The sequence below is a fragment of the Aotus nancymaae genome, unplaced genomic scaffold (assembly GCF_030222135.1).
Source record: "Aotus nancymaae isolate 86718 unplaced genomic scaffold, 86718_ANA_hifiasm-v0.15.2.pri h1tg000131l, whole genome shotgun sequence".
Lineage (NCBI taxonomy): Eukaryota > Metazoa > Chordata > Mammalia > Primates > Aotidae > Aotus > Aotus nancymaae.
The window spans coordinates 3,590,486-3,615,425 of record NW_026988546.1 but is presented as its reverse complement, the minus strand read 5'-3'; the positions used below and the strand labels follow the sequence as shown (position 1 = coordinate 3,615,425).

The following is a 24,940-nucleotide window of genomic DNA, read 5'->3' as shown; positions in this document are numbered from 1 at the left end:
TTCTTCTGTTTGCTTAACCATTCCATAGGGCATTGTCACTATTCTCATGGTTCAAGCTGGGTTACCTCACAACTGCTTTCCAGAAAAAGAAGTAAACAGCTTTCTTTAGGAATGTGGCTCATATTTCGTACACATCCTCTGCTCATACCCATTGGTCAGAACCTAGTCACATGGCCACCCCTGATTTTTAGAGGAGCCTGGGAAATGTGGTCTCTGGTTGCCCACTCTGCCTCCTGCTAAGAAGATTGGGAGAGGTGTTCCATTACTAAAAATAAGAAAGAAGAATGAATACTGGAGCACAGTGCTATTTTACCATTGTGGAGTTGGGAGTCCAAAGACCACCCTCACTTACGAGACTAACTGCAAGTTTGAGGATCCACACCATTCTTAGGTTCAATAATTGGCTAGAAGGGTTCACAGAACTGAAAGGGCTTTTACTTATGGTTGGATTTATTACAGTGAAAATATACACAATAAAATCAGTCCCTGTGTACATGGGGCACACAGAAGAGTTCCACGTGTGTAACTTCCAGTTATCCTTTGCCAGCGGAGTTGTGGACGATGCCAACTTCTGGCACTGATATGTGACAGTACTCATGGAGATTGCCAGTTAGGGAAGCTCACCCAAGCCTTGGTGAGCAGCATTTGTACTGGGGCTTGGTCACTTAGATATGATTGAGTGTTGGCATGGTTGACCTTTAGTTTTCAGCCCTTCCGGAGGTTGATAATGTGTAGCTCAAAGCTCTCACCATAAATCACAGTGTTAGACTATCTGGAGTGGCTCAAATCCCCCAGATAAACAAAAGCATTTAACAGGGTGGATGTTAAGGCCCACGTCCTGCTTCCCCACAACCAATCAGAACGCCTCCACTCCCTATAAAACCCCATACCCGAGAGGAGTCAAGCGCGACTTCTTCCGCCCGTCCTGTCGGACCGCAGAACCTCGCCTAGGAGCCGATTAAATTCATTCATTTCAATTAAAAAAAAAGAGTTTTTTATGTTTTTTTTTAATGTTTATTTTCTTTTTTTAATGAAACTAGATCACTGCTTAAAAAACCCTGCACAAACCCTTCCCTTCACAGTTCCCTTGGCTCAGCCTCTCCTGTCTCACAGGAACTGCAACAAAATGGGTGTGGAACAGCCACCACCACAGCCATTGAACTACAGGAAGGGAGAGGCCCAAGGCACCGACCCTAGGTCTTTAGAGGGTGACAGTTCTTCCTTCCACGTCCATTCCCATGGGGCCTGGAGGTGCATAGATGACGGTGGTCCATGCCACTGTGGTTCAGACCAGAGTGAACTGATGTGAATGTCCCACCCCACAGAGCCCCCTCCCCCCATAGATTACCCCCAAACCCTAATTCTGCCCCTCTACTGGGATGAGGCCCAGCTTCCATCAGAAGGGCCGGGACCTACAGGCTGTAGAACTTGAGGCTTCTGTCCATGCCTGTTGAAGCAATAAACTTGGCATGATGTCCTAAGGCCACCCCTGTGGTCAGGCTGCTATGCTTTGTAAAGTGAAGAATCTCCGTCCATTGTTTGCAGATGTAGATCTGGACATCCGTGCCCCCAAGGACCAGGTAGGTACCACTCTGGTCAAAGATCAGTCTCGAAGTCGCTATCCAGCTGCAAGGCCTTAAAGTTCTTAAGCTTTCACAGATCCCAGAACTTAACAGAGGAGTCATCAGCCGCTGTCACCAGGTAGTAACCATTCTTAGAGAAGGTGATGCTGGTGATGGGGCCCGAGTGACCAGGGAAGTTGGCCACATTGGTACGTTCCTTCAAGTCCCAGATCTTGATCTGAGAGTCCATGGTTCCCGTTCCAAAGATGAGTCTGTCAGGGTGGAACTGTGCACAGGTGAGAGAGCAGCCGGAGGTCTCATCTTTCACCTTGGTAAGCACATGCCCTGTCTGGATGTCAGAGAAAGCCCAGTACTGATCATCGGAGGAGCTCAGGAGATAGTCACCAGTGGTGTGAAGGCCCTGTCTGGATGTCAGAGAAAGCCCAGTACTGATCATCGGAGGAGCTCAGGAGATAGTCACCAGTGGTGTGAAGGCTGAGGCCAGTCATAGCACTCTCGTGGGCCTGAACCACCTGTACACAAGACACATTGGGGACCGAACAAATCCTAATAGTGGCATCAGGGGAAGCAGAAAACACCAGGTCCTGGGAAGGGTGAAACACCACGCTGGTGACCTTCTTGGTATGGCTTTTGAGGGTAGCCAGGATTTGTTCAGAACTTTTGTCAAACACAACCACATTTTTATCTGCCCCACCCGTGAGGATCTTGTTGGTGTCGGATGGGCAGAGGTCCAGGGCCAGGATCCCAGGAATGTGGCACTGTGCAACCCCACGTGGGACGCCACCTGCTGGTATTTGCTGAGCTCTTCTGGCTTCACCAGCTTCTCAGGCACAGTCTCCCCCCTCTTCTTGCGCTCTGTAGTTAGCACAGTGGCCTTGTCTTTAAGCTTCTGAATAAATCTCTGGGGTCATTCCCACCAGCTCACCCAAATCCATTGGCTCACCTGCACCCACAACACTTGTTTGGGAACTTGGCACAGCCTGGGGCACAATGAGACCAGCGGGGTTTCCGCTCCCTGGGGTGCACGTCAGTCAGGAGGCGGAAGCAGCGGGGGCGAGAAGGTTGTAGTGCTGCGAGTTGAGCTCCTTTTGCCTAAGTGGTCGTGCCCCCTTTAAGAGCAGCTATTGGAAGTCGAGGTGGTCCCGGCGTCCTAGCATCCCAGATGATTGTGCAGTGCTGACCAACTGCCACTGGACATAATTGAAACAAAATAGGAAAATGGCAGCAAATTCTTCAGGACAAGGTTTTCAAAACAAAAATAGAGTTGCAATCTTGGCAGAACTGGACAAAGAGAAAAGAAAACTACTTAGGCAGAACCAGTCTTCAACAAATCATCCTGGAGCTAGCATTGCACTCTCGAGACCATCCCTTAATAAGGACTTCCGGGATCACGCTGAGCAGCAGCATATTGCAGCGCAACAGAAAGCAGCTTTGCAGCATGCTCATGCACATTCTTCTGGATACTTCATAAGTCAAGACTCTGCATTTGGGAACCTTATTATTCCTGTTTTACCTCGCCTTGACCCAGAATGAAGAAGATATTTGTGATGGAAAAGTGACTTTGTAATATCAAATGCCAAAGCTACTCTCATTCAGTGCTAAATGAACTGTGACTTTCAGAATTTTGGTGAACTCTGATATTTTTTGTTTGTTTAAAAGAAAGGAATGTGGAAGTGAAAATAGAAAAAAAGGATAACCAGGATGATGAGAGCTGTGGAAGCTGTTTTGTCCAAGAAATCGATTATGTACCGTGACTGTAACTTTTTTTGTAATGCTGTTTAACTCTCAATCAGATTCTGAATTGGATGGTCACAAAATCAGTCCCCAACCCCTAGCAAGTTTCACTGAATATATCATGTCCACAGTAGATTTTCAAGAATCATTTATAGTACTTTAAAAAAAAAAAAAAAAGGGCCCCTTATGATGTATATTTCCAAAATGGTGCCAACCTCCGACAAAGGTCAGTTCTACGCCTTTGGACGGGTCTTCTCGGGGCTGGTCTCCACTGGCCTGAAGGTCAGGATCATGGAGCTGAACTACACCCCCGGGAGGAAGGAGGCCCTCTATCTGAAGCCAATCCAGAGAACAATCCTGATGATGGGCCACTACGTGGAGCCCATCAGGGATGTGCCTTGTGGGAACATTGTGGGCCTGGTGGGTGTGGACCAGTTCCTGGTGAAGACGGGCACCATCACCACCTTCGAGCATGCCCACAACATGCGTGATGAAGTTCAGCGTCAGCCCTGTCAGGGTGGCAGTGGAGGCCAAGAACCCAGCCTACCTGCCCAAGCTGGTGGAGGGTCTGAAGAGGCTGGCCAAGTCCGACCCCATGGTGCAATGCATCATTGAGGAGTCGGGAGAGCACATCATTGCGGGTGCCGGCGAGCTGCACCTGGAGATCTGTCTCAAGGACCTGGAAGAAGACCATGCCTGCATCCCCATCAAGAAATCTGACCCTGTCGTCTTGTACCGTGAGACGGTCAGTGAATAGTCCAATGTACTCTGCCTCTCCAAGGTCCCCCAACAAGCACAACTGGCTGTACATGAAGGCGTGACCCTTCCCTGATGGCCTGGCCAAGGACAGGATCATGGGGCCTGTCCTTGACAAAGGCGAGGTGTCTGCCAGCCAGGAGCTCAAGCAGTGAGCGCGCTACTGACCGAGAAGTACGAGTAGGATGTGGCTGAGGCCCGCAAGATCTGGTGCTTTGGGCCCGACGGCACCGATCCCAACATCCTCACCAACATCACCAAGGGTGTGCAGTACCTGAACGAGATCAAGGACAGTGTGGTGGCCGTCTTCCAGTGGGCCACCAAGGAGGGTGCACTGTGTGAGGAGACCATGCGGGGCATACGCTTCGACGCCCACGACGTGACCCTGCACGCCGACGCCATCCATCGCGGGGGTGGTCAGATCATCCCCACGGCGCGGCGCTGCCTCTACGCCAGTGTGCTGACCGCCGAGCCACGCCTTATGGAGCCCATCTACTTGGTGGAGATCCAGTGCCCAGAGCAGGTGGTTGGTGGCATCTATGGGGTGTTGAACAGGAAGCGAGGCCACGTGTTCGAGGAGTCTCAGGTGGCCGGTACCCCCATGTTTGTCGTCAAGGCATACCTGCCCGTCAATGAGTCCTTCGGCTTCACTGCGGACCTGAGGTCTAACAAGGGCGGTCAGGCCTTCCCCCAGTGTGTGTTCGACCGCTGGCAGATCCTGCCCGGAGACCCCTTCGACAACACCAGCCTCCCCAGCCAGGTGGTGGCAGAGACCCGAAAGCACAAGGGCCTGAAGGAAGGCATCCCGGCCCAGGACAACTTCCTGGACAAATTGTAGGCGGCACCTCCTGCAGCGTCTTCCGCCCCGGGGACTCACGGCACCTACAGCACCATGTCCTCACATTCTCAGACGACAGCTGGAGACTGTCCCGACACAGCGACGCTCCCCTGCGAGGTTTCTGGGGCCCACTGCGCGCCATCGCTCAACCTCAACACTTGATGCCGTTTCTTTATTTATTTCCAGAGTCCAGAGGCAGCAGACACACCCTCTTTGCAGGAACTTACTGGGCCTGTGGGGGAGGGGGAGGTGGGATGAGATACCCGACACTTTCCATTTCTTCAGAGGGAAACTCAGATGTCCAAACAAATTTAACAAACGCATTAAGAGGTTTATTTGGGCAATTGGCCTGTTGTGGCTTTTGCCCCAGAAAGGGGAAAGGAACAGATGATTTCTAGCAGGCGGGAAGTCCTGTGCACCGTCACCATGAGCACCTCCAGCTTGTACTAGTGCCATTGGAATAATAAATTTGATATGGTGGTGAAAAAAAAAAAAAAAAGTAAAGGCTTAGAGATTACTTTCCAGTCTCATCTTGGATCATGTGAAGTGGGGAAAAAAGATTGCCTCCCAGGAACCAAGGGCAAAGGGCAGACCTCTGTTTGGGTTAGGATCTGTACTACACAGCCACATCAGTGGATAGGCACAGCTTGTTGTTTTTTGGAAAGCATAGAAAAAGTTACATAAAGTTGTATAATATGTATGCTTTTGTTGAAAGATTTTTAAAACTGGATAGATATATAGAATCATATACATTTTATTTATGTTTTTAAGTTGGAGTCTTGCTCTGTTGTCCGGGCTGGAGTGCAGTGGCGCGATCTTGGCTCACTGCAACCTCCGCCTCCCGGGTTCAAGTGTAGAATTATATACATTTAAAAAATTGCAAAAGACTAGAATTTGCCAGGTCCAACTCTTTCCACTTATGGAGGAAGTAAAATATGACTTGCTTATCAGTTCAGAGAATCAGCAATAAAGTTCATGCTGGCTTTGGTCTCTACTTTTATTTCTTTTCTGAAACAGAGTCTCTGTTGCCCAGACTGGAATGCAGTGGCACAATCTTGGCTCATTGGGACGTCTGCCTACCGGATTCAAGCAATTCTTGTGCCTCAGCCTCCCTAGTAACTGGGATTACTGGTGCTTGCCACCATGCCCGGTTGATTTTTGTATTTTTAGTAGAGACAGGGTTTTACCATGTTGGCCAGTCTGGTCTCAAACTCCTGACCTCAAGTGATCTGCCTGCCTCAGCCTCCCAAAGTGCTGGGATTACAGGCATCAGCCACTGTGCCCAATCTCTACTTCTCATTAATACAGACTAGTTAGGGTCTAGATGGAGGTTATTTGTGGGACCTATTTTCTTCCTTCATTTTGTTACATATATGGCTTTTTTGTGATCTAGATAGGTACTAGATGCCCTAGTGAAGAAGCATCTGTTTTGTTGAATTGTGTTAGGTTACTGCAGTTCAGTAGGATTGTTCTTTCTTTTTAGCAGTTCATATTGATACTATTATTTTTCCATTGATGATTTGGGAACATAAGTTTGTAGAAGATAAGTATGATTATATACCACAAACCAGCAGTGCAGCCTTACAGAACTTTAAAACTTCTCTACCCTAGAAGGCAACTGTGTGCAAAATAAATAGTACTTGGCTGACCTACTCTATAGATGACTTGTAAAGGTAAATGGTAGGTGTAAAGGGGCCTTGGAAAACTAAAGACACTTCGGAAATGAAAGCTATTACTCATAATATGTTTAAATGTAAAGAAATTAAATTTGACTGTTAAACATTAAAGGAACACTAAAAGGAAAGAAATATAAAGTGTCAGTTAATAGGTGAATTTTTTAGGTGGTGGAATGTGGGTAGTTTTTTCCTCCCCTTTTCTGTTGTCTGTATTTTCCAGTTTTCTGCAATAAACACGAATTGCTTTTATAAATAGCACAAGAAAATCTGTTTTTGAAAAGGAACACTTAGCAGGATTGTATACTGTACTTAGTATTACAAAACAGTGTGTTTGAGACCAGCTTGACCAACGTGGTGAAACCCCGTCTCTAAAAATACAAAAAAAATCAGCCGTGCATGGTGGCAAGCACCTGTAAACCCAGCTACTCGGGTGGCTGAGGCAGGAGAATTGCTCTGTTATTCCCTCATCACAAGTCAGTGATAAGGGATTAATAGAGACTGTCCCAAGAAAAGATGGAAAGATCATACTGACTTCAAGAAAAGGCTTACGTACCAAAGGCTATATTTCTTTTCTATGGAGAGTGCTGTATGCCACTTTTATACATTGAAGTTCTTTAAATTCTGTGTTTATCAAGATTGTATCTCGTCTGGTACAGGAATTGTTTTATTGTAGCAGGAAACAGTAACAGGAAAATGTTTTAGTATGCTGAAGGTGTAAAAACCACACATAAAGTGGCAAAAATGGGTTCTATTAGGTTAGGAATAAAGCCTGATCTAAATATCTTGGACTTGTATATTTTTAAAAGATATCTTAAATACATGAAAGATACACAGCTCTATTCTTAGAATGTGAACTGTTGCCTTGGTTTAGAATCAGTCACTAAAAGCAAATACAGACTGACTAGAGCTGGTACTTGTACTTCTGGGAAATTGTGCCCTTCACCTAGGTGTATGAATTGTTTTGTTGTTGTTGAGGCAGAGTCTTGCTCTGTTGCCCAGACTAGAGTGCAGTGGCACGATCTTGGCTTGCTGCAACCTCTGTCTCCTGGGTTCAAGCAGTTCTTCTGCCTCAGCCTCCTGAGTCGCTGGGTCTACAGGTGCTTGCCACCACGCCTGACTGATTTGTTTTGTATTTTTAGAGGCAAGGTTTCACCACGTTGGTCAGGTTTGTCTCAAACTCCTGACCTCAAATGGTCTGCCCACCTCAGCCTCCCAAAGTGCTGGGTTTGCAGGTGTGAGCCACTGCTCCTGGCCTTTTGTTTTGTGTTATCTACAGTGTGGGGAGTCCTTTCAAGATCAAAACCTGACTGTAGTTTGTGGGATATGCATGTCTGTAGTGCCCTTACAACTTCAGCAGTCTGTTTGAGAACTGTAGCCTTAGACAATTACGGTCTTTAGGGTTGAATCAAAACAAAATCCACAAACAGCTGTTATCTAAATGTTACATAAAAAGCTATTTGTCTTGTGTTAAGACTTTTGCCATTAAAGGACAGAATAAGAGCACATTGGAGTAAGCTGTTACCAAACTTTTTTAGGGCACGTGTGCTAGCACTGTATGTACTTAGTCACTCATAAGGGCAATACCTGATTCTTGTAATGGCCTCCCACTGCCGCCAATTCAAAGTTTAAAAAAAAAAAAACCCCAAAACACCCAGATACTGCTGTCCAGATTTCTTAAAGTAGCCTCTCCCAGCTTTGCACCCGACCTGAAGATCCTGTTACTCCCTGTTATTGCAGCTTGCCAGTCTCTGTGATCCCAGGGGTTACGAGTGTTTCCAGCTTCAGAAGTACTTTTTTTTTTTTTAAACAAAAACGTTTTTTCCTTAATTTTGGTAAGATACATATAAAAGTTTACCATTTTAATTGTTTTTAAGTGTACAGTTCAGTAGCATTAAGTGCATTCACGTTGTTGTGCAACCATCATCACCATTCATCTCCAGAATTCTTTCACCTTGCCTGAGACTCTGCCTGTTAAACAGTAGCTCCACTGGCAACCACTATTTTGCTTTCTGTCTCTGAATTTAACTACTTTAAATACAGTAAATGTATTTAGGTAGAATCATAACAGTATTTGTCATTTTGTGAATGCCTTATTTCAATTATCATAATGCCTTCAAGGTTTGCGCAAGTTGTAGCATGCTTTGGAATTGCCTTCCTTTTAAGACTGAATAGTATTTTGTTGTATGCATATGCCACATTTTGTTTACCCATTCATCTGTGGATGGACCTTGGGTTGCTTCCATCTTTTGGGTATTGTGAATAATGCTTATTAGTATGATAGTGTACAAATAAATATCTCTTTGTGTCCCAGCTTTCAGTTTCTTTGGGTATATACTCACAAGTGGAATTGACATGATAATTTCTGATTTTTTGAGTAACTGCTGTACTGTTTTCTATATCAGCTGCGCCATTTTATATTCCCACTAACAGTGCGCAGGGGGCCCAGTTTCTTCCCGTTCTTCTCAACATTTTTTTTTTAATAGTAGCTATTGCGATAGGTGCGAGGTAGTATCTCATTGTGGTTTCTATTTGCATTTCCATAGTGATTAATGACACTGAACTTTTTTTGTGTGTGTACTTATTGGCGATTTGTCTATCTTTAGAGAAGTGTCTGTTCAGAGCCTTTGTTTATCTCTTACTTGGGTTGTGTGTTTATTGTTACTGTTTTTGATAAGAGTTCTTTATATTGCTATGAACCCCTTATCAGATACATGATTTGCAGATATTTTCTCCCATTCTGTGAATTGCCTTTTCACCCTCTTTTGCCCTGTGATTGGCAGAAGTTTTAAATTTTGATGTCCAGTTTGTCTGTTTTTTCTTTTGTTACTCAGATTTTCTCCAAGAAGTCATTGCAAAATCCAGTGTCATGAAGCTTTTATTTATGATTTCTCCTAAGAGTTTGATAGTGTTAGCTCTTATATTTATGTCTTTAATATATTTTGAGTTTTTAATATGGCAAGAGGTAAAGGTCCAACTTCTTTGGCATGTGATATCCAATTTTCCTATTACCATTTGTTGAAAAGATTATCCTTTCCTCATTGAATGGTCATGAAGAAGTTCTTTTTTTTTTTGGATGAAGAAGTTCATACCTTAAGCCAGTAATTAACCAGTTCCTTATTTGTCAATAAATGCCTTAGCCAAGGATTGACAGCTAAGTAAGATAAAGAGGCACTGAAAACAAAGAGGTGTTGAGTAGAGATAAGGCAGGATGCTAAAGGCAAACTTTGTTTTAACCTTGCCTAGAGATGGGGTGGCCACAGGCTGCTTTCTTTGTACTTGTGTCACATTCATGAATTATGTTATTCTACTATAATGTGCCCATTCATTCATTGAATATTCTTTGCATGTCATTCTTACTACATTCAGCAAATATTTCTTAAATAGCTATTACATGAAGATAGAATAAACCTATACATTTATATATGACTGTAGTAATAAGACTGATTAAGAGCCACTCTAAATCACTTTCATTATTAGTTAATAATCAACAGACTTTAGAGTTACAGATATGTAACCATCAGATTAACACTGATGCATATGTATTTGAACATTCTGTGGATGTGTAGTGGGAGTTTTGCTAGTGTGTGTTGAACTGTTTAGAACCTTGTAATGTTAGTAATTCTTTTGTAAATAGATGAAATATCATTTTTACATGAAAATGAGTGTTCCTGGTGATAAATGTCATTCTCTTGGGTAGATACTAAAATTCACCAATAACTAAAGAAAGCATAATGATGTTTAGGAGGAACTGATAGTAGTGTGCTCCAGCAAAAGATAAATGTTAGGAAAAATGCATGCATAAATAATCTTGTTATATTTTTAAATAAGCATGTCCTTAATGAGACCCTTCATAGAGATTGAACATCCCTGTTGAGAGAATGGAGTCAGGAAGTCTTTTGTGTAGGTATTCAGGATCCCTGGGCTCCTCATCTACACAGCTGCTCTCCCATTTGCCTTAAACTTAACTACCTGGCTAGTGGTTATTGCATGTTAGCACTGGGGACTGGGCATGGCTGTATTGAAAGCCTGTAATTTAGTTGGTCTTTATAATTTGATTACTTGAGTTTTAGCTTATAGGTGAGATTTAGCTTGTGAACCTTTCAAGGGTTGGGAGATTTCCACATGCGACTCTTGTAGAATCGCATGGAAACAGAAAAGAGCCAAGAAATTTTGTACTTAGTTTTTAGTTCATTACTCTCTGTTATCAGTCTTTTTCAAGTTGTTGTGCTTATTCTTCAAGAACAATCTTGTTCAGACCCTAAATCTAAAACTTATGGGGGAAAAAAAAGCATGGCTGCTAAAATTGAAGGTGGGTTTAGAGAATGGAACCTTGCTTGCTTGCTATTTTTACCCCCAACTCTCTTCTCTGTGCCACATCCACCCTTCATCCAGTCATGGCCCCACAAAGATTCTACAGTAAAACTTTCTTGTTTTATAGGTGAAGAAATGTTAGGCTAAGTGCTGTTGGACTCACTTCAAATTACATTGCTAGGCAGCTGTAGAACTGGGATTTGAGCCCATATCTTTTATCACCGAATCTATTAATCTACTGTTTTCATTATGTTGTAGACCATGGATAACTAATGTAAAATAACTATGTTACCTATGTTATAGTTTTCAAAGGGTTTCCACATAAGTAGTCTCATTTGATTTTCACTCTGTGAACTGGCAGAGTAGATTACTGTAACAGTAGCTAATGTATATTGAAGGTGTGCCCTAAATGTTAAGGGTAAGGCTACCTTTGCAGTCATGTTTTTACCCTTCATCCATTTTTAAACTAAATATTTGAAACACAGTAATTGGCTGCTCTGTTAATGTTTCTGGATAAGGAGAAATTGGCAGGTTATTTTAGGTTGTAAATCACAGTTTCAGAAACTGTTACCACTTTCCTCAAGGTCCTCAAGTTCTGTGGAATTAGATTGGGAGCCTGGTCTGCAAGAGTTCCTCTGAAAACTAGAAGGCAATTTTTGTTTATAAGTCTGGCTTGATAATTGGATGGTTTGTCAATACAGGGCAGTGACTTCTTAGTGAGTAGGTTTAGTCAAGAGGACACATTGTAATTCAGGCGGTTGCTTGAAACAGGATAAAAATAGAGAGAGAGTGTTATTTCTGAAGGCTATTTCTGTCAAGTAGTGGTATCCTGATTAAATGCCCTCCTCTGTTCTAGGGAAAGTTCTATTTAAAGAAGCAAATCAGTTATCTAAAGTGGAGAACTTTTCCCTGGATATGATTACAGAGGCATTGGCAGAGTCTTTTTTTTCCGAAGATCCTTGCTGATTAGCAGAAACAGCCACCACACTGGCTAGTTTTTTGTATTTTTAGTAGAAATGGAGTTTCACCATGTTGGCCAGACTGGTCTCGAACTCCTGACCTCAGGTGATCCACCTGCCTTGGCCTCCCAGTGCTGGGATTACAGGTGTGAGCTACCTCGCTCAGCCCACGATCACCTTAATCTGTTTTCAGAGACTGAAATAATATAAGGCAGAATACAGTTTCTCCAAAGTTTGGTCTACTTCCAATTTCTTGTTACTTGTAGGGTTCTAATACCAATTGTGGCAGTTTATATCCTTTGAAGACCCTTGGACTCTACTTTTTCTTTCCTAGCACTGTTTGTCAGGAACTTTGCCCAGTCTTTCAGCCACTCTTCTAGGATTGCCAAATGTTCTGAGGGAAAAATTGTCCGGTTTGGGGAGGAGAGGTGAGGTGGCAGATCTCTGAAGACTTTTCTCCTCTTTGGAATGTTGGCCAGTAATTTTTGACTATTTGATTTCTGGATCAATAGGAGTTTGTTGTTCATGAATCAAGTTACTGGAAATGACGAAACAAATTTTCAGTCCTTCATTCTTTCCTTTTCCTTTTCAAGTTTTAAACATTTGTCTGGAATAGTTTTCTTATTTTGGAGTTGACAGGAAGAATCTTTAATACCTGGGATTTTTAAAATTTTTTTATTACTACTGTGTTTCATGCTTCTATCCTCATTAAACCATCATTAAGGAATTTTCTTACTGGCCTCATGCAGTAGGTATACAATAGACGTTAAACAATTGGAGCTCTTAAATGATTGGGCCACTATTTGGTATAAAATATACTTTACTCTTTTATTTACCTTTAACAGTTTAATAGTTGCATTTAATTATCATATGTGTTTTTAAGTGTGTAATGGCCAGAACTCCTAAACTCTTTACTTGTTAGAGCAGGTGTGTGGATTCAGTTTATATGTAGTCCAGAGCTGTGTGTTAACATATTTCCTAGATTTCCTTTAAGGGCTAAAGCCTGTTGGAACTGGACAAAGTTAGCCTCCTGAAAAGAGAAGAAATACTTACAGAACATATGGCAGTTCTGGGTTTTGATAATGAGCACATTGGGGTATTCATGCTTCTACCTTTATGAAACTTAAAAAAAAAAAAACTTCTCCTCAGGGTTAATCATTTTGCCACCTTTTCTCAGAGCACTTTGCACATGCGCCTAAAACAGTTGCATTTATCTTGTCTTTCTATCAGGACTTAACTTTTTGACAATATTTCTGCATATCTTTTAAGGGTAGACAATAAAAATTTATAATTACTATAAATGTCAGCAAAGAAAAATTAAATCCTGCAGTATACTAAGAACAAAAATATTCATAGGAAGGTATCTGCTGGCCATGCTGGGTAATCCCAGCACTTTGGGAGGCGGAGGCGGGTGGTCACATGAGGTTAGGAGTTCAAAACCAGCCTGGCCAACACGGCAAAACCCCGTCTCTACTAAAAATACAAAAATTAGCCAAGCATGGTGGTGGGCGCCTGTAATCCCAACTACTCGGGAATCACTGGAACTTGGGAGGCAGAGGTTGCTGTGAGTTGAGATCACGCTGGCGACAGAGCGAAACTCTGTCTCAAAAAAGAAAAGAAAATATCTGTTAATGTGTGTGGGGTAAAGTGTCATGGTTTAAGATATTGTTAAGTAAAAATTTATCATAGATCATATCAGAGCTGATTTGACTTGGATAATATATAAGGCTTCATATGGTAACCATGTGGTATAAATGTGTACAGTTACTAGAAGAAGATTTTCCCTATATATCTGACAAAAAGAAAAAAGAAGAAAATTATCTAAATAGAAGTTATATTAATTTTGGTAAGGATAAATGTAGTCATATCCCTAAATGTAGCCATTTGTGTTAGAAGACTTTGATTTTACAAGGGGCTTCGTTTAGCCTCTTTTGATTTATGAATTGTATTTTGTATTTTGCTAGCCGCTAAGCCAACTGCCACTTAATTTGAGCCATCATTTGGTCATCTGGTGGTTTTATAGTAAAGTAAGCGTTGCCTTAAGGAGTGTGACAGATTTACTATTATAGTTTATTATCAATGATAATCTTTTCTGGAATCATTTTTAATTGACATCTTATAAGACTTCTGCAGAATATGTGGATCACACTATGACTGAACTCTTAAGTGTCCAGTATATAATAGGAAAGACAGAGTTTAAGAGGCACATTATAGGACAACTCATGAAGGGAAATGTTTTGTTTGATTATCTTACACTAATGATAACAAGCAAACTAAGAAGTTAGTTGGATTTGGTGATGTTTTATGTAAGTGAGTATTAGGACTGATGCTCAGGAATGCATAAAGTTTTTTTCTATTGAGTTTTAAATTTAACAGTTACAATTTGAAAATACCTGTAGGAGAATGTTTATACACAAATTTCACTTGTAAAGCTGGAGAATGGAGAACTTTAGAAAAAGTTCACTAAGTATTGTATTCTTGACTTTTGTCAATTGGACATTCGAATATATTTTAATTTCTCATTTTCTTGATATTGAAATAAAATGTCAATTAGGAATACATTATGTTTTTAAATTGACATATTCTTTTTCCTCCCCAATACAGAAGCTCCACCATGAGGCGAGGTGGATGGAGGAAGCGAGCTGAAAATGATGGCTGGGAAAAATGGGTGTGTTTTAAAAGAGTAAAAATAATTATATCGAACTGTCTAGATAATTTTCATTCTTCTTTTAGTTTATAATGTGGTTTAAGTTGTTTTCTAAATTGTGAATTACTTTAGACAACAGATCTTTGAGTTTTCACAATGTATGGAAAGCCTTAATGATATTTATAAACTTATCCTCTAAACTTTACTCTTAGGATTTTTACTCTGAGGAAATAAATATGCCTAGTGCACAATAATCTATTGTCTGATGATTTTACTGCAGCATTGCTAATAATGCTGAAAAACAGGAAAACACATAAATATCCAATAATAGAGGATTGGTCAAATAAGTCATCGGTATGTAGTAGAACACTATACAGTCATTATTTAGCTTTATATATCTTAACCTGGAAAGATAACCTTGACTAAAACAGTGTGTTACAAAGAAATATTTTGTATGATTATATTTTTGTAAAAACTCTATGCTATGAGATACAGAAATAAGCTTTAGAAACAACACCCCAAAGTTTTAATGAATGGGATTATACCAGTTTTAATTTTATTCTCTATATTTCCTGTAGTTTCTGAAAATAAATTACACAGTGAGCATGTAATATTTTTAATAATTAGCAAAAATAATGCAGTCATTTCCATTTTGGGAAAAAGCATGTACTTCTAGCCTCCTACAGCTTTGATTTAGAGACCTAATATTTCAAATCAAACTAATTATTTCAAAGTTTAGGAAAAGTATAGTTGAATCCCTAGATCTGTCAAGATGTTTAGCAAAAATAATTATTTTTTGATATTCTTTGTGAGGTGGATGTTATCTAATGAAAGTTAATACTACCATCAAATAGATTGATTAGATCCAGAATTTAGCCACTGGGGCATTCATTGTTTTCTTACCTATGTGCAGGGAGAATTGCACTGGTTTATCCAGTTGCCTCATTTTTACCTGAAGTGATTCTTTTTTTTTTTTTTTTTGAGATGGAGTTTTGCTCTGTCACTAGGCCAGAGTGCAGTGACACGATCTCAGCTCACTGTAGCCTCTGCCTTCCAGATTCAGTCGATTCTCCTGCCTCAGCCTCCTGAGTAGCTGGGATTACTGGCGCGTGCCACTACAATTTTTATATTTTTAGTAGAGACGGGGTTTGGCCATGTTGGCCAGGATGGTGTCAATCTGTTGACCTTGTGATCTGCCTGCCTTTGCCTCCTAAAGTGCTGGGATTGCAGGCGTGAGCCACTGCGCCCAGTCTGAAGTAATTCATCTTAAGCTCTCTGTATATGGGAGACAGTGGAAGCCAGTCTAAAATATGCTCTGAGGCCGGGCGTCATGGCTCACACCTGAATCCCAGAACTCTGGGAGGCTGAGGTGGGCAGATCACCTGAGGTCAGGGATTTGAGACCAGCCTGGCCAACATGGTAAAACCCTGTCTCTACTAAAATTACAAAAATTAGCTGGGCATGGTAGTGGGTGCTTATAATCCCAGCTACTTGGGAAGCTGAGGCAGGAGAATCACTTGAACCTGGGAGGTGGACTTTGCAGTGAGCTGAGATCACGCCACTGCCCTCCAGCCTTGGGGACAAGAGCAAGACTCCATCTCTAAATAAATAAATAAATAAAATACAATATGCTTTGAGACCACTTGTCAAATTTGTAATTGGTTTAAACTTTGGTGTAACTTGCTCAATTATGTACATAGGAACAACATTTTGTGGTATTACTATTATTGACTTAGCTTTTTTCTTTAAAAGTAACTTTTATAATCATAATATAATAAAATATTAAAACTTGATGGAAAATTCTTCCTTGACCTACTTTTATTTATTTGTTAAAATTTTTTTTTTCTTTTTTGAGATGGAGTCTTGCTTTGTCACCCAGGCTGGAGTATAGTGGTGCAGTCTTGGCTCACTGCAACCTCCACCTCCCGAGTTCAGTCAGTTCCTACTCAGCCTCCCAAGTAGCTGGGATTATAGGCACCTGCCCGGCTAATTTTTGTATTTTTAGTAGAGATGGGTTTTCACCATGTTTGGCCAGGCTGGTCTCGAACTCCTAACCTCAGGTGATCCACACGTCTCGGCCTCCCACAGTGCTGGGAATACAAGTGTGAGCCACTGCGTCTGGCCCAACCTACCTGCTTTATTTATTGCCTTGTCTTATGGTTTATGTTTATGGGGTCATCATTATGTTCTGGTCACTAGCACAGAATAAGATGTTGTTTAGTTTTTAAAATATAAATTTCTTTTTTCAAAAACAAAGGAGGTAGAGAAAATGTAACTTTTGTGATTGGTTTAACTTTTCTTTAATTCTAGGGTGGGTATATGGCTGCCAAGGTCCAGAAATTGGAGGAACAGTTTCGCTCAGATGCTGCTATGCAGAAGGATGGGAGTTCATCTACAATTTTTAGTGGAGTTGCCATCTATGTTAATGGATATACAGGTTGAGTACTTTTTACTTTTTAGGTACCTATTTTGGCATGTATTTTTATTAGGATTGAGAATGATTTGTTTTAAAATTCAATTTTTACTCATTTATCATAGATAAATCATTGTAAGATGATAAAAAACAAATCATCTACTTAAATACTTCTTTGTCCTTTCTATGCTGCTTTAACCTGCCATTGTCTTTAACTTTTATCAAAGTATGTAGTTTCAAAAAGTCACATGAAGTTTAAAATGAAAAACGGTAATCTTCTTGCTTACACAGTTAATTGGGAAATTACTGCACATGGGTAGTAGGACTTGTAAACTGTGAGCTTCACTGTCGTCCATTTCATTGGTAAATCTCTAGATGTAATTATCCATAGGTCCTTTAGGGTGGGGTGCTGTGTGGGTGTGTCAGTGTCATATTTCCTAGAGAAGAGTGTAAACTGCCAGCATTTGGGTTGCTAAGCAGGGAAGGAAAGGACCCGAATTTTCACAGTTTAGGAAATAAAATTTCACTTAGCCTCTCCATTCATTTTTTCTTTTTTTTCTTTTTTTTTTTTTTGAGACGGAGTTTCGCTCGTTACCCAGGCTGGAGTGCAATGGCGCGATCTCTGCCTCCTGGGTTCAGGCAGTTCTCCTGCCTCAGCCTCCTGAGTAGCTGGGACTACAGGCGTGCACCACCATGCCCAGCTAATTTTTTGTATTTTTAGTAGAGATGGGGTTTCACCATGTTGACCAGGATGGTCTCGATCTCTTGACCTCGTGATCCACCCACCTCAGCCTCCCAAAGTGTTGGGATTACAGGCGTGAGCCACCGCGCCCGGCTCCATTCATTTTTTCATTCCTACCTCTTCCCCACCAGCTGTGCCTATTGTCATTGAGTCCGGTATCTGGAAGGGGTAGGGTTGTCTTTATTCTTGGTGAAGGAGGAAAGAAATCTGGAATTCTTATTTGCCTGTTGCACAGTTTCAATGATGAATTTATTCACACGTCCACTTTTGAAGGTGCCAGTGCTTTTATTTCATGACTTTCTTTGTTTTACTGGCCACAAAAGCAGCTTCTTTTCCGAGCTTCCATATGGCCACCTTCACTTTTGTCTTTCTCTCAACTGTAAGGTCAGTTAGTGCTTGTCTGTTATCAGGTTTTCTGCCTAAATTTTTCTCTTTATTTTCTTGAAGATTCTTCTCCTTACTATCATTTCATTGTATATTTTGAAGTGAGTGGCTCTAAATATTTGTGTCAGTCTGTTACATCCCTGTCCCGTTCTCAGCTGGCTGGTACCTGCTATCTTTCAGGTCTCCATACCTCCCTTCGTCTTGATAGTTTGACTGTCTTCATACTGATGTAGGTGACTTCTTGTGCTCTTCTGGAGTTATGGCTCCCTGAATGAATTTGTATGTTAGAGTTCTTTAGACCTTTCCATAGTTGTCTGTTTACTGGACAAGAACAAGAGCTACATTTTCATCACTGTATCCTTGGTGCCTCTACAGTGACTGGACACAGTCATTCAGGACATATTTCTTGAATTGGAGTCAAGTATTAATTAACTGGTACATTTATCTGGTTTAGTAAGAGGAGGGTGGGTTGCTTGTAATGAAGTGTTTTATCAGGCATCATTGATGATGAGTTTGGTGTAAGGACATCATCTCAAAATAAATGCTGGTACCACATTGGGAAGTTCACATGCAGAAAACTTGTTAACTTTTCTACTTGGGTGTCCTGACAAATTCAAGCTCTGTGGACTTTCCTGAGATGCACTATGAAAAATTTAAAATGTTGGTGAAAACACATAGGCGTTGGTTCTTACATTGGCCAGTCATGGAAGTCTCTAGTTCAAGAGGGGACCCTTATTCATGTAAGAGGAAGAAAAAGAGATTCTTTGTGGGAGGAAGGAAAAATGAATATTACAGTAATCACTTTCTTGATTGAGAATCTGAAATTTTAATTCTGCTTTTATCATTAATTTTTGTGTGACTATAAGACATTTTCTGTTTGTATCTATTATTTCTGTCCTTTAGGATAGGGATGATAATATTTTTGCTGTTTTTACTAAGATTTTATTATAACTGTACAAATAAAGTTCTATTTTGCTGAATTTCACAGAGACATCCAAACTGGTGCGATAAAATAACCTTATTTTCAGAAAAATTCAGTTTTAGTGTCATACTTACAGCTTTATATGTAAAATAGCATTAACAATTTGCAAGTAAAGAACACTTTAGATATAAGAAGACAAGTAGGGGGTGTTGTTTTGTTTTTGATTTAAAAAAAAAAACAAGCTTTATTTCACAATTTTGAGGCATACTGGCCAGCTATTTTGTAGAATGCCTTTCTATTTTTTTTTATTGTATTATCTTTCTTCTCCATTAGCATGTAAGCACTAAAGTTACAGACTTTGTCGGTTTTGTTCATTGCTGTTGTGAAAGTTCTCAGGCCGGGCATGGTGGCTTATGCCTGTAATCCCAGCACTTTGGGAGGCCAAGGCAGGCGGATCACAGGGTTAAGAGATTGAGACCATCCTGGCAAATATGGTGAAAACCTGTCTCTACTAAAAATAACAACCATTAGCTGAATATGGTGGTACGCGCCTGTAGTTCCACCTACTTGGGAGGGTGAGACAGGAGAATTGCTTGAAGCCAGGATGTGGAGGTTGCAGTGAGCCGAGATTGTGCCACTGCACTCCAGCTTGGTGAAAGAGTGAGACTCCATCTCAAAAAAAAAAAAAAAAAAAAAAAACCAAAAAAAAAGAAAGTTCTCTGAAAAGGAATATGGAGGAAAGAGACTTCATTCTAGTGAGCAGTTTGCAACCCTGGGAGATGCAGCCTTCACTGTAAAAGAAGGTGTGGTCCCTTCTTTTACAGTGAATTCTTAATGCTCCCCACAGACTTTAATAGTCCAAGTTTTCTCGATTCCTTTAAAGCTCCCAGGTCTGTCATCTGAGCCTCTCTTTTATCGTCCCATCCTTTCCAACCCAATTAACATCGAACTTGAACTTGGAGAGAAGACCCTCCTATCTACTGATGGTTCACCTGTCAACCTATTGTTCCCTCCATCTGGCTTCAAAAATGTTTTTTGCTTGTTAAGATGGACTTCTTTGCCTTCTCTCCTTTTTGTCTGTTTGGTTTGTTTGTTTTGAAATAGGGTCTCCCTCTGTCACCCAGTGCAGTGGCACTGTCACGGCTCACTGCAGCTTCGACCTCCCAGGTTCAAGCCATCCTCTCTCCTCAGCCTTTCACGTAGCTAGGATCTCAAGTATGTACCACCATACCCAGCTAATTTTTTAATTTTTTGTAAAGATGAGTTCTTGCTGTGTTTCCCAGGCTGATCTCAAACTCCTGGGCTCAAGCGATTCTTCTGCCTCAGCCTCCAAAAGTGCTGAGATTACAGGTATGGGCCACCACTCCTGGCCCATCCATTTATTAAATTAGAAATTTTTTTAGATAATTGTAGATTCACATGCAGTTGTAAGAAATAGCACACGGTGATATTGTGAACCCTTTACACAGTTTCCCCAAATGGTGACATCTAATAAACTAGCATATAATGTCACAACTAGGAAATTTATATTGATACAGTTAATATACAGAACATTTCCACACAACTAAGATCTTTCATATTACTCTTTTATAGCCACACCCACTTCTGTTCTCCACCTTTCCTTAACTCCTGGCAACCACTAATCTGGTCTCCATTTTTATAATTTTGTCATTTCAAGAATGTTATATAAATAAAACATACAGGATGGCTTTTTTCACTGAACATAAATTCTCTGTCAGTTCATCAAAATTGTTTCCTTTTTATTGCTCAGTTATATTTCATAGTGTGGATGTACTAGTTTAGTTTGTTAACCTTTCACCCATTAGGAACATCTAAGTTATTTCTTGGTTTTGGCTATGAACATTTGTGTATGAGTTTTTGTAAGAATATAAGAGTACAGTTGTTGGTTCAGGTAATAGTTACATCTTTAGTTTTGTAAGAAACTGCCAAAAAAGTGGTTGTACTATTTTATATTCCCACTAGCCTTGTATGGGATCACCTTTCTCCTTGCCAGCATTTAGTGGTATTCATTTCATTCATTTCACTAGATGTGTTGTATCTCTTTGTAGTTTTAATATGTAGTTTTACTAGCCTCGTGGCTAGTAATATTGAACATCAATTCATGTGTTTATTTCCCATCTTTACCATCACCATTGGTGAAATGTTTGTTCATGTTTTTTGCCCATTTTCTAATTCGATATAGTTTTTTTTACTATTTAGTTTTGAGATTTCTTTTTATATTCTAGATACTACTCCTTTGTCATAAAAGTGGTTTGCATATATTTTCTCCCAGTTTATAGTTTTTCAACCTCTTGAAATGATCTTTTGCAGAGCAAACATTTTTATTTTGATGAGATCTGATATATTGATCTTTCCTTTTATGTATTGCACTTGCAAGTTTAAGAACTTGCTTTGTTGCTAGATCCCAAAGATTTTCTACGTTTTTTCCTAAAAATTTAATAGTTTTATGTTTTACATTTAAGTTCTTGTTTCATTTTGAGGTTTTGAAATTGGTTTGTTTTTTTGTTTGCATGTGGATTTCCAGTTGCTGTAGCACAGTCAATTGGGGATATTTGGGTGGATCTGTTTCGGGGTTCTCTGTTCTGTTCCCTTGATGTTTGTGTCTATTCCTTTACCAGTACCACACTATATCAAATGTTGTACCTATGCGATAAGCCTTGATATCAGGTAGAGTCATTGCTTTCACTTGATTCTTCTTTGTCAAGGTAGTTCTAGCTATCCTAGGCCCTATGTCCCTCTCTTTCTCTCTCTCTCTCTCTCTCTCTTTTTTTTTTTTTTTTTTTTTGAGACAGAGTCTCCTTATGTTGCCAGGCTGGAGTGCAGTGGCGCAATCTCAGCTCACTGCAACTTCCTCCTGGGTTCAATCGACTCTCCTGCCTCAGCCTTCCAAGTAGCCGGGACTACAGGTGCATGTCACCACGCCCAGCTAATTTTTAAATTTTTAGTAGAGACAGGGTTTCACTGTGTTGGCCAGGATGATCTCAATCTCTTGACCTTGTGATCTGCCCGCCTCGGCCTCCGAAAGTGCTAGGACTATAGGCATGAGTCACACTGCCTGGTATTTTTTTTTTTTTGAGTCAGTCTTGCTCTGTCATTCAGGCTGGAGTACGGTGGTGGCGTGATCTCAGCTCACTGTGCTCTCTGCCTCCTGGGTTCATGCGATTTTTGTGCCCCAGCTACCCAAGTAGCTGGGATTACAGGCGCATGCTATGGCACACAGCTATTTATTTATTTATTTATTTATTTATTTAGTATTTTTAGTGGAGATGGGGTTTTGCCATGTTGGCTAGGCTGGTCTTGAACACCTGACCTCAGGTGATTCGCGCGCCTCGGCCTCCAAAGTGCTGGGATTACAGGTGTGAGCCACCGCACCTGACCTATATAAATATTAAAATAAGTCATTTATCTAGAAAATCCCTTGCTGCGATTTTGATAGGAATTGCATTAATCCTGAAGATCAGTTTGGGGAGAATGACACCTTTACTATGTTGAGTTTTCTAGTTTAGAGACCTTTCATCCCATTTTATTTTGCTTTAGTTGATTGAACAAATATATTTTGGATGCTGTTTGTGGGTTAGGAACTGTGTTTCTAAAGAGATAGCAGTTGATAGAGAATGTGGATTTTGTGATGAAAAATAATCTCTAGGCCTTAGACATGAACAGAGAAAGGTGAGTGGCACCACAGAAGAGAGGAAGCAATTGCCTTTGGGAGTGAGAGTGAACACTTCATAAAGGAATTGACATTTATAGCTTGGTTTTAGATAAACAGACATTTTCCAAATGAAAATGGGGAAAGACATTCTAGTCTTAATTCTAACCTACATTTTCAATGTCATGTTCTCAAGTTTTGGTCAACAAAATTACTTTGATAGTCTAGACTTGTCTTTTTACCTTACGGTTCTGTGTTTCTGTTTGTTCTTTCGCCTCTGATGAAAAACTCCTTCTCTCCTCACTTCTTTGAATTATATTCATTCATTAAGATCCAGATAAAATTAGTTTGCCTCCTTCCCTGTTTAAGCCAGTTCATAGTATTATTACATATATATACATACACATATATGTATGTATGTTTCATAACATTATTACTAGAAACATTTATTTTGACACCTGGGTTTTGTCTTATGTTGTTAGGTCTTATTTCTGTATTAAGTTCTTTGGAGTTAAGAAGCCTGTTTTAGGCCGGGCGCGGTGGCTCATGCCTGTAATCCCAGCACTTTGGGAGGCCGAGGTGGGTGGATCACAAGGTCAAGAGATCGAGACCATCCTGGTCAACACGGTGATACCCCGTCTCTACTAATACAAAATAATTAGCTGGACATGGTGGCGCGTGCCTGTAATCCCAGCTACTCAGGAGGCTGAGGCAGGAGAATTGCCTGAACCCAGGAGGCAGAGGTTGTGGTGAGCCGAGATCGCACCATTGCACTCCAGCCTGGGTAACAAGAGCAAAACTCCATCTCAAAAAAAAAGAAGCCTGTTTTATATGTAGTAATCCCTGGCCAAACATGGATTAGAGATAACACCTCAGGGCCTTAAATTTGCTGTTCCTTCTGCTTCCTCAGGTCTTCATCATTCAGATCTATGTTCAAATGTTACTTTTTACAGACTTTCCCTGACTTTGCAAAATAGGGGTACTTTGTCCTCCAGTTGCTCTCTAACCCCTTATCCAACTTTATTTCCCTTCATTGCATTTATTTGCACCTGAACTGGTATTACTTGTATGACTTATTTCTGTCTCCTCAGTGTAATACAAGTGCTACCACGGGACACAGACTCGAGTCTTGTTCGTTGCCATACCTCCAGTGCCTAGAACTTTGCCTGGCACATTGTAGATGCTCAATAAATATTAGTTGAGTGGATAAATAAATAAAAGGCTTTTGTGTTTGTACATCAGAATGCTAAAATATTTTCACTCAGAGGCTAAGTCAAGTCAGTCTTAAGGAATGGGCCACATTCCAGGCCTGAATTGTAATCTCTGGAGATAGGCTCTGGGCATGTTTATTTTTGTGAAAGCTTCCAGGGGAGTCAGTGCTTCAGACCTTGTGAACTGTGGTTACACTCTAGTGATAGAGATTGAAACAGTTCACATGGAAATAGGTGTTTAGATTATTTTCTACTCCCTTTAGTATGTGGGTAAAAGACCAGGTCTAGTGATTTTGGCACTGCTAAAGTTTGTGAAAAGGCAGGTGGAGGCAGGTGGACAAGTACATTAGCACAATTCACAAAATGAAACAAGGGAATATGCAAGTGTAACAGACTTATATTTCAAGTGATAGGGATTTGTTTGAAAGCTGACATCTTACATTGATGTTTTCTGAACATACAAATGTGATTTAGGAGAAGATTCTCTTTAATGTTGACAAGTCTAATTTTTTGGAAATAAATGCCTCCCAGATATTATTTTGTATGAATATATAATATCTCTCCTTCCATTTCCTGTGAGACTCTGATCCTGTAGATCAGAGATGGAAGAATTGAACCTCTGACATAGGAGAGGACTTACTCTACTAATTTATGCTACCTCCTGTAGTTTTGCTAGTACCTGATGTGAAATTTGCACCTAGTTGGTACTCAAAAATGTGTTCCCTAAGCATTTGAAACTTTTCTTCAGTTTTTGTTTGTTTGAGTGTTAAGTGGCTTTTAGTTGATTGTGGTGACTTTGTTGGTAAGTCTGAGGTAGTTAGGGGTGAGAGGAGTCAAGAGAGTAAGTATCGCTGTTGCAGAAACAGGGATAGGAGTCCAAAGACAGAAGGGTGTGCACAGTAATTTTTCTCTATTTCCGCATCAATATTTTCTAACTCATAGGATTGTGAAAGTCGAATGAAATAATGAAGGTCTTGCCATGGTGGGACCAAAGGAGGTATAAGTAGCCATTCACCTCACTTCTTTCTGATTTATATAGCACAGCCAACATTTAATCAGGTTCTTTGGATATGCAGGATGAAATTGTGCATATA

At 40.7% G+C, this 24,940-nt stretch overlaps 2 protein-coding genes and 2 pseudogenes across 8 annotated transcripts in view; 3 read left to right on the top strand and 1 right to left on the bottom strand.

Moving 5' to 3' along the window:
• REV1 (REV1 DNA directed polymerase) overlaps positions 1-24,940 on the top strand; it is an 88,453-nt gene that overhangs the window by 9,265 nt on the left and 54,248 nt on the right. For 4 of the 7 annotated variants that reach the window (XM_012475833.3, XM_021671752.2, XM_012475832.3 and 1 more), the window contains exons 2-3: positions 14,462-14,525; positions 16,815-16,941. In XM_012475833.3, the coding sequence (XP_012331256.1) occupies positions 14,472-14,525; positions 16,815-16,941 (181 nt within the window). In that variant the 5' untranslated portion in view covers positions 14,462-14,471. Of the gene's footprint in view, positions 1-14,168; positions 14,526-16,814; positions 16,942-24,940 lie in introns of those variants that run through there. The other 3 variants (XR_010340759.1, XM_064371474.1, XM_064371475.1) reach the window with 2 other exon arrangements.
• On the bottom strand, positions 1,413-2,781 carry LOC105733427 (pre-mRNA-processing factor 19-like; annotated as a pseudogene).
• LOC135272739 (SOSS complex subunit C-like) lies at positions 1,693-3,123 on the top strand. Its single transcript, XM_064371335.1, has one exon. The coding sequence runs from the start codon at positions 2,802-2,804 to the stop codon at positions 3,114-3,116; it is 315 nt and encodes a 104-aa protein (XP_064227405.1). The 5' UTR covers positions 1,693-2,801; the 3' UTR covers positions 3,117-3,123.
• On the top strand, positions 3,504-4,911 carry LOC105733426 (elongation factor 2-like; annotated as a pseudogene).

What these genes read in the sequence shown, in the direction of transcription:
- LOC135272739 (XM_064371335.1), top strand. Translation starts at nt 2,802, where the DNA reads ATGGCAGCAAATTCTTCAGGACAAGGTTTTCAAAACAAAAATAGAGTT.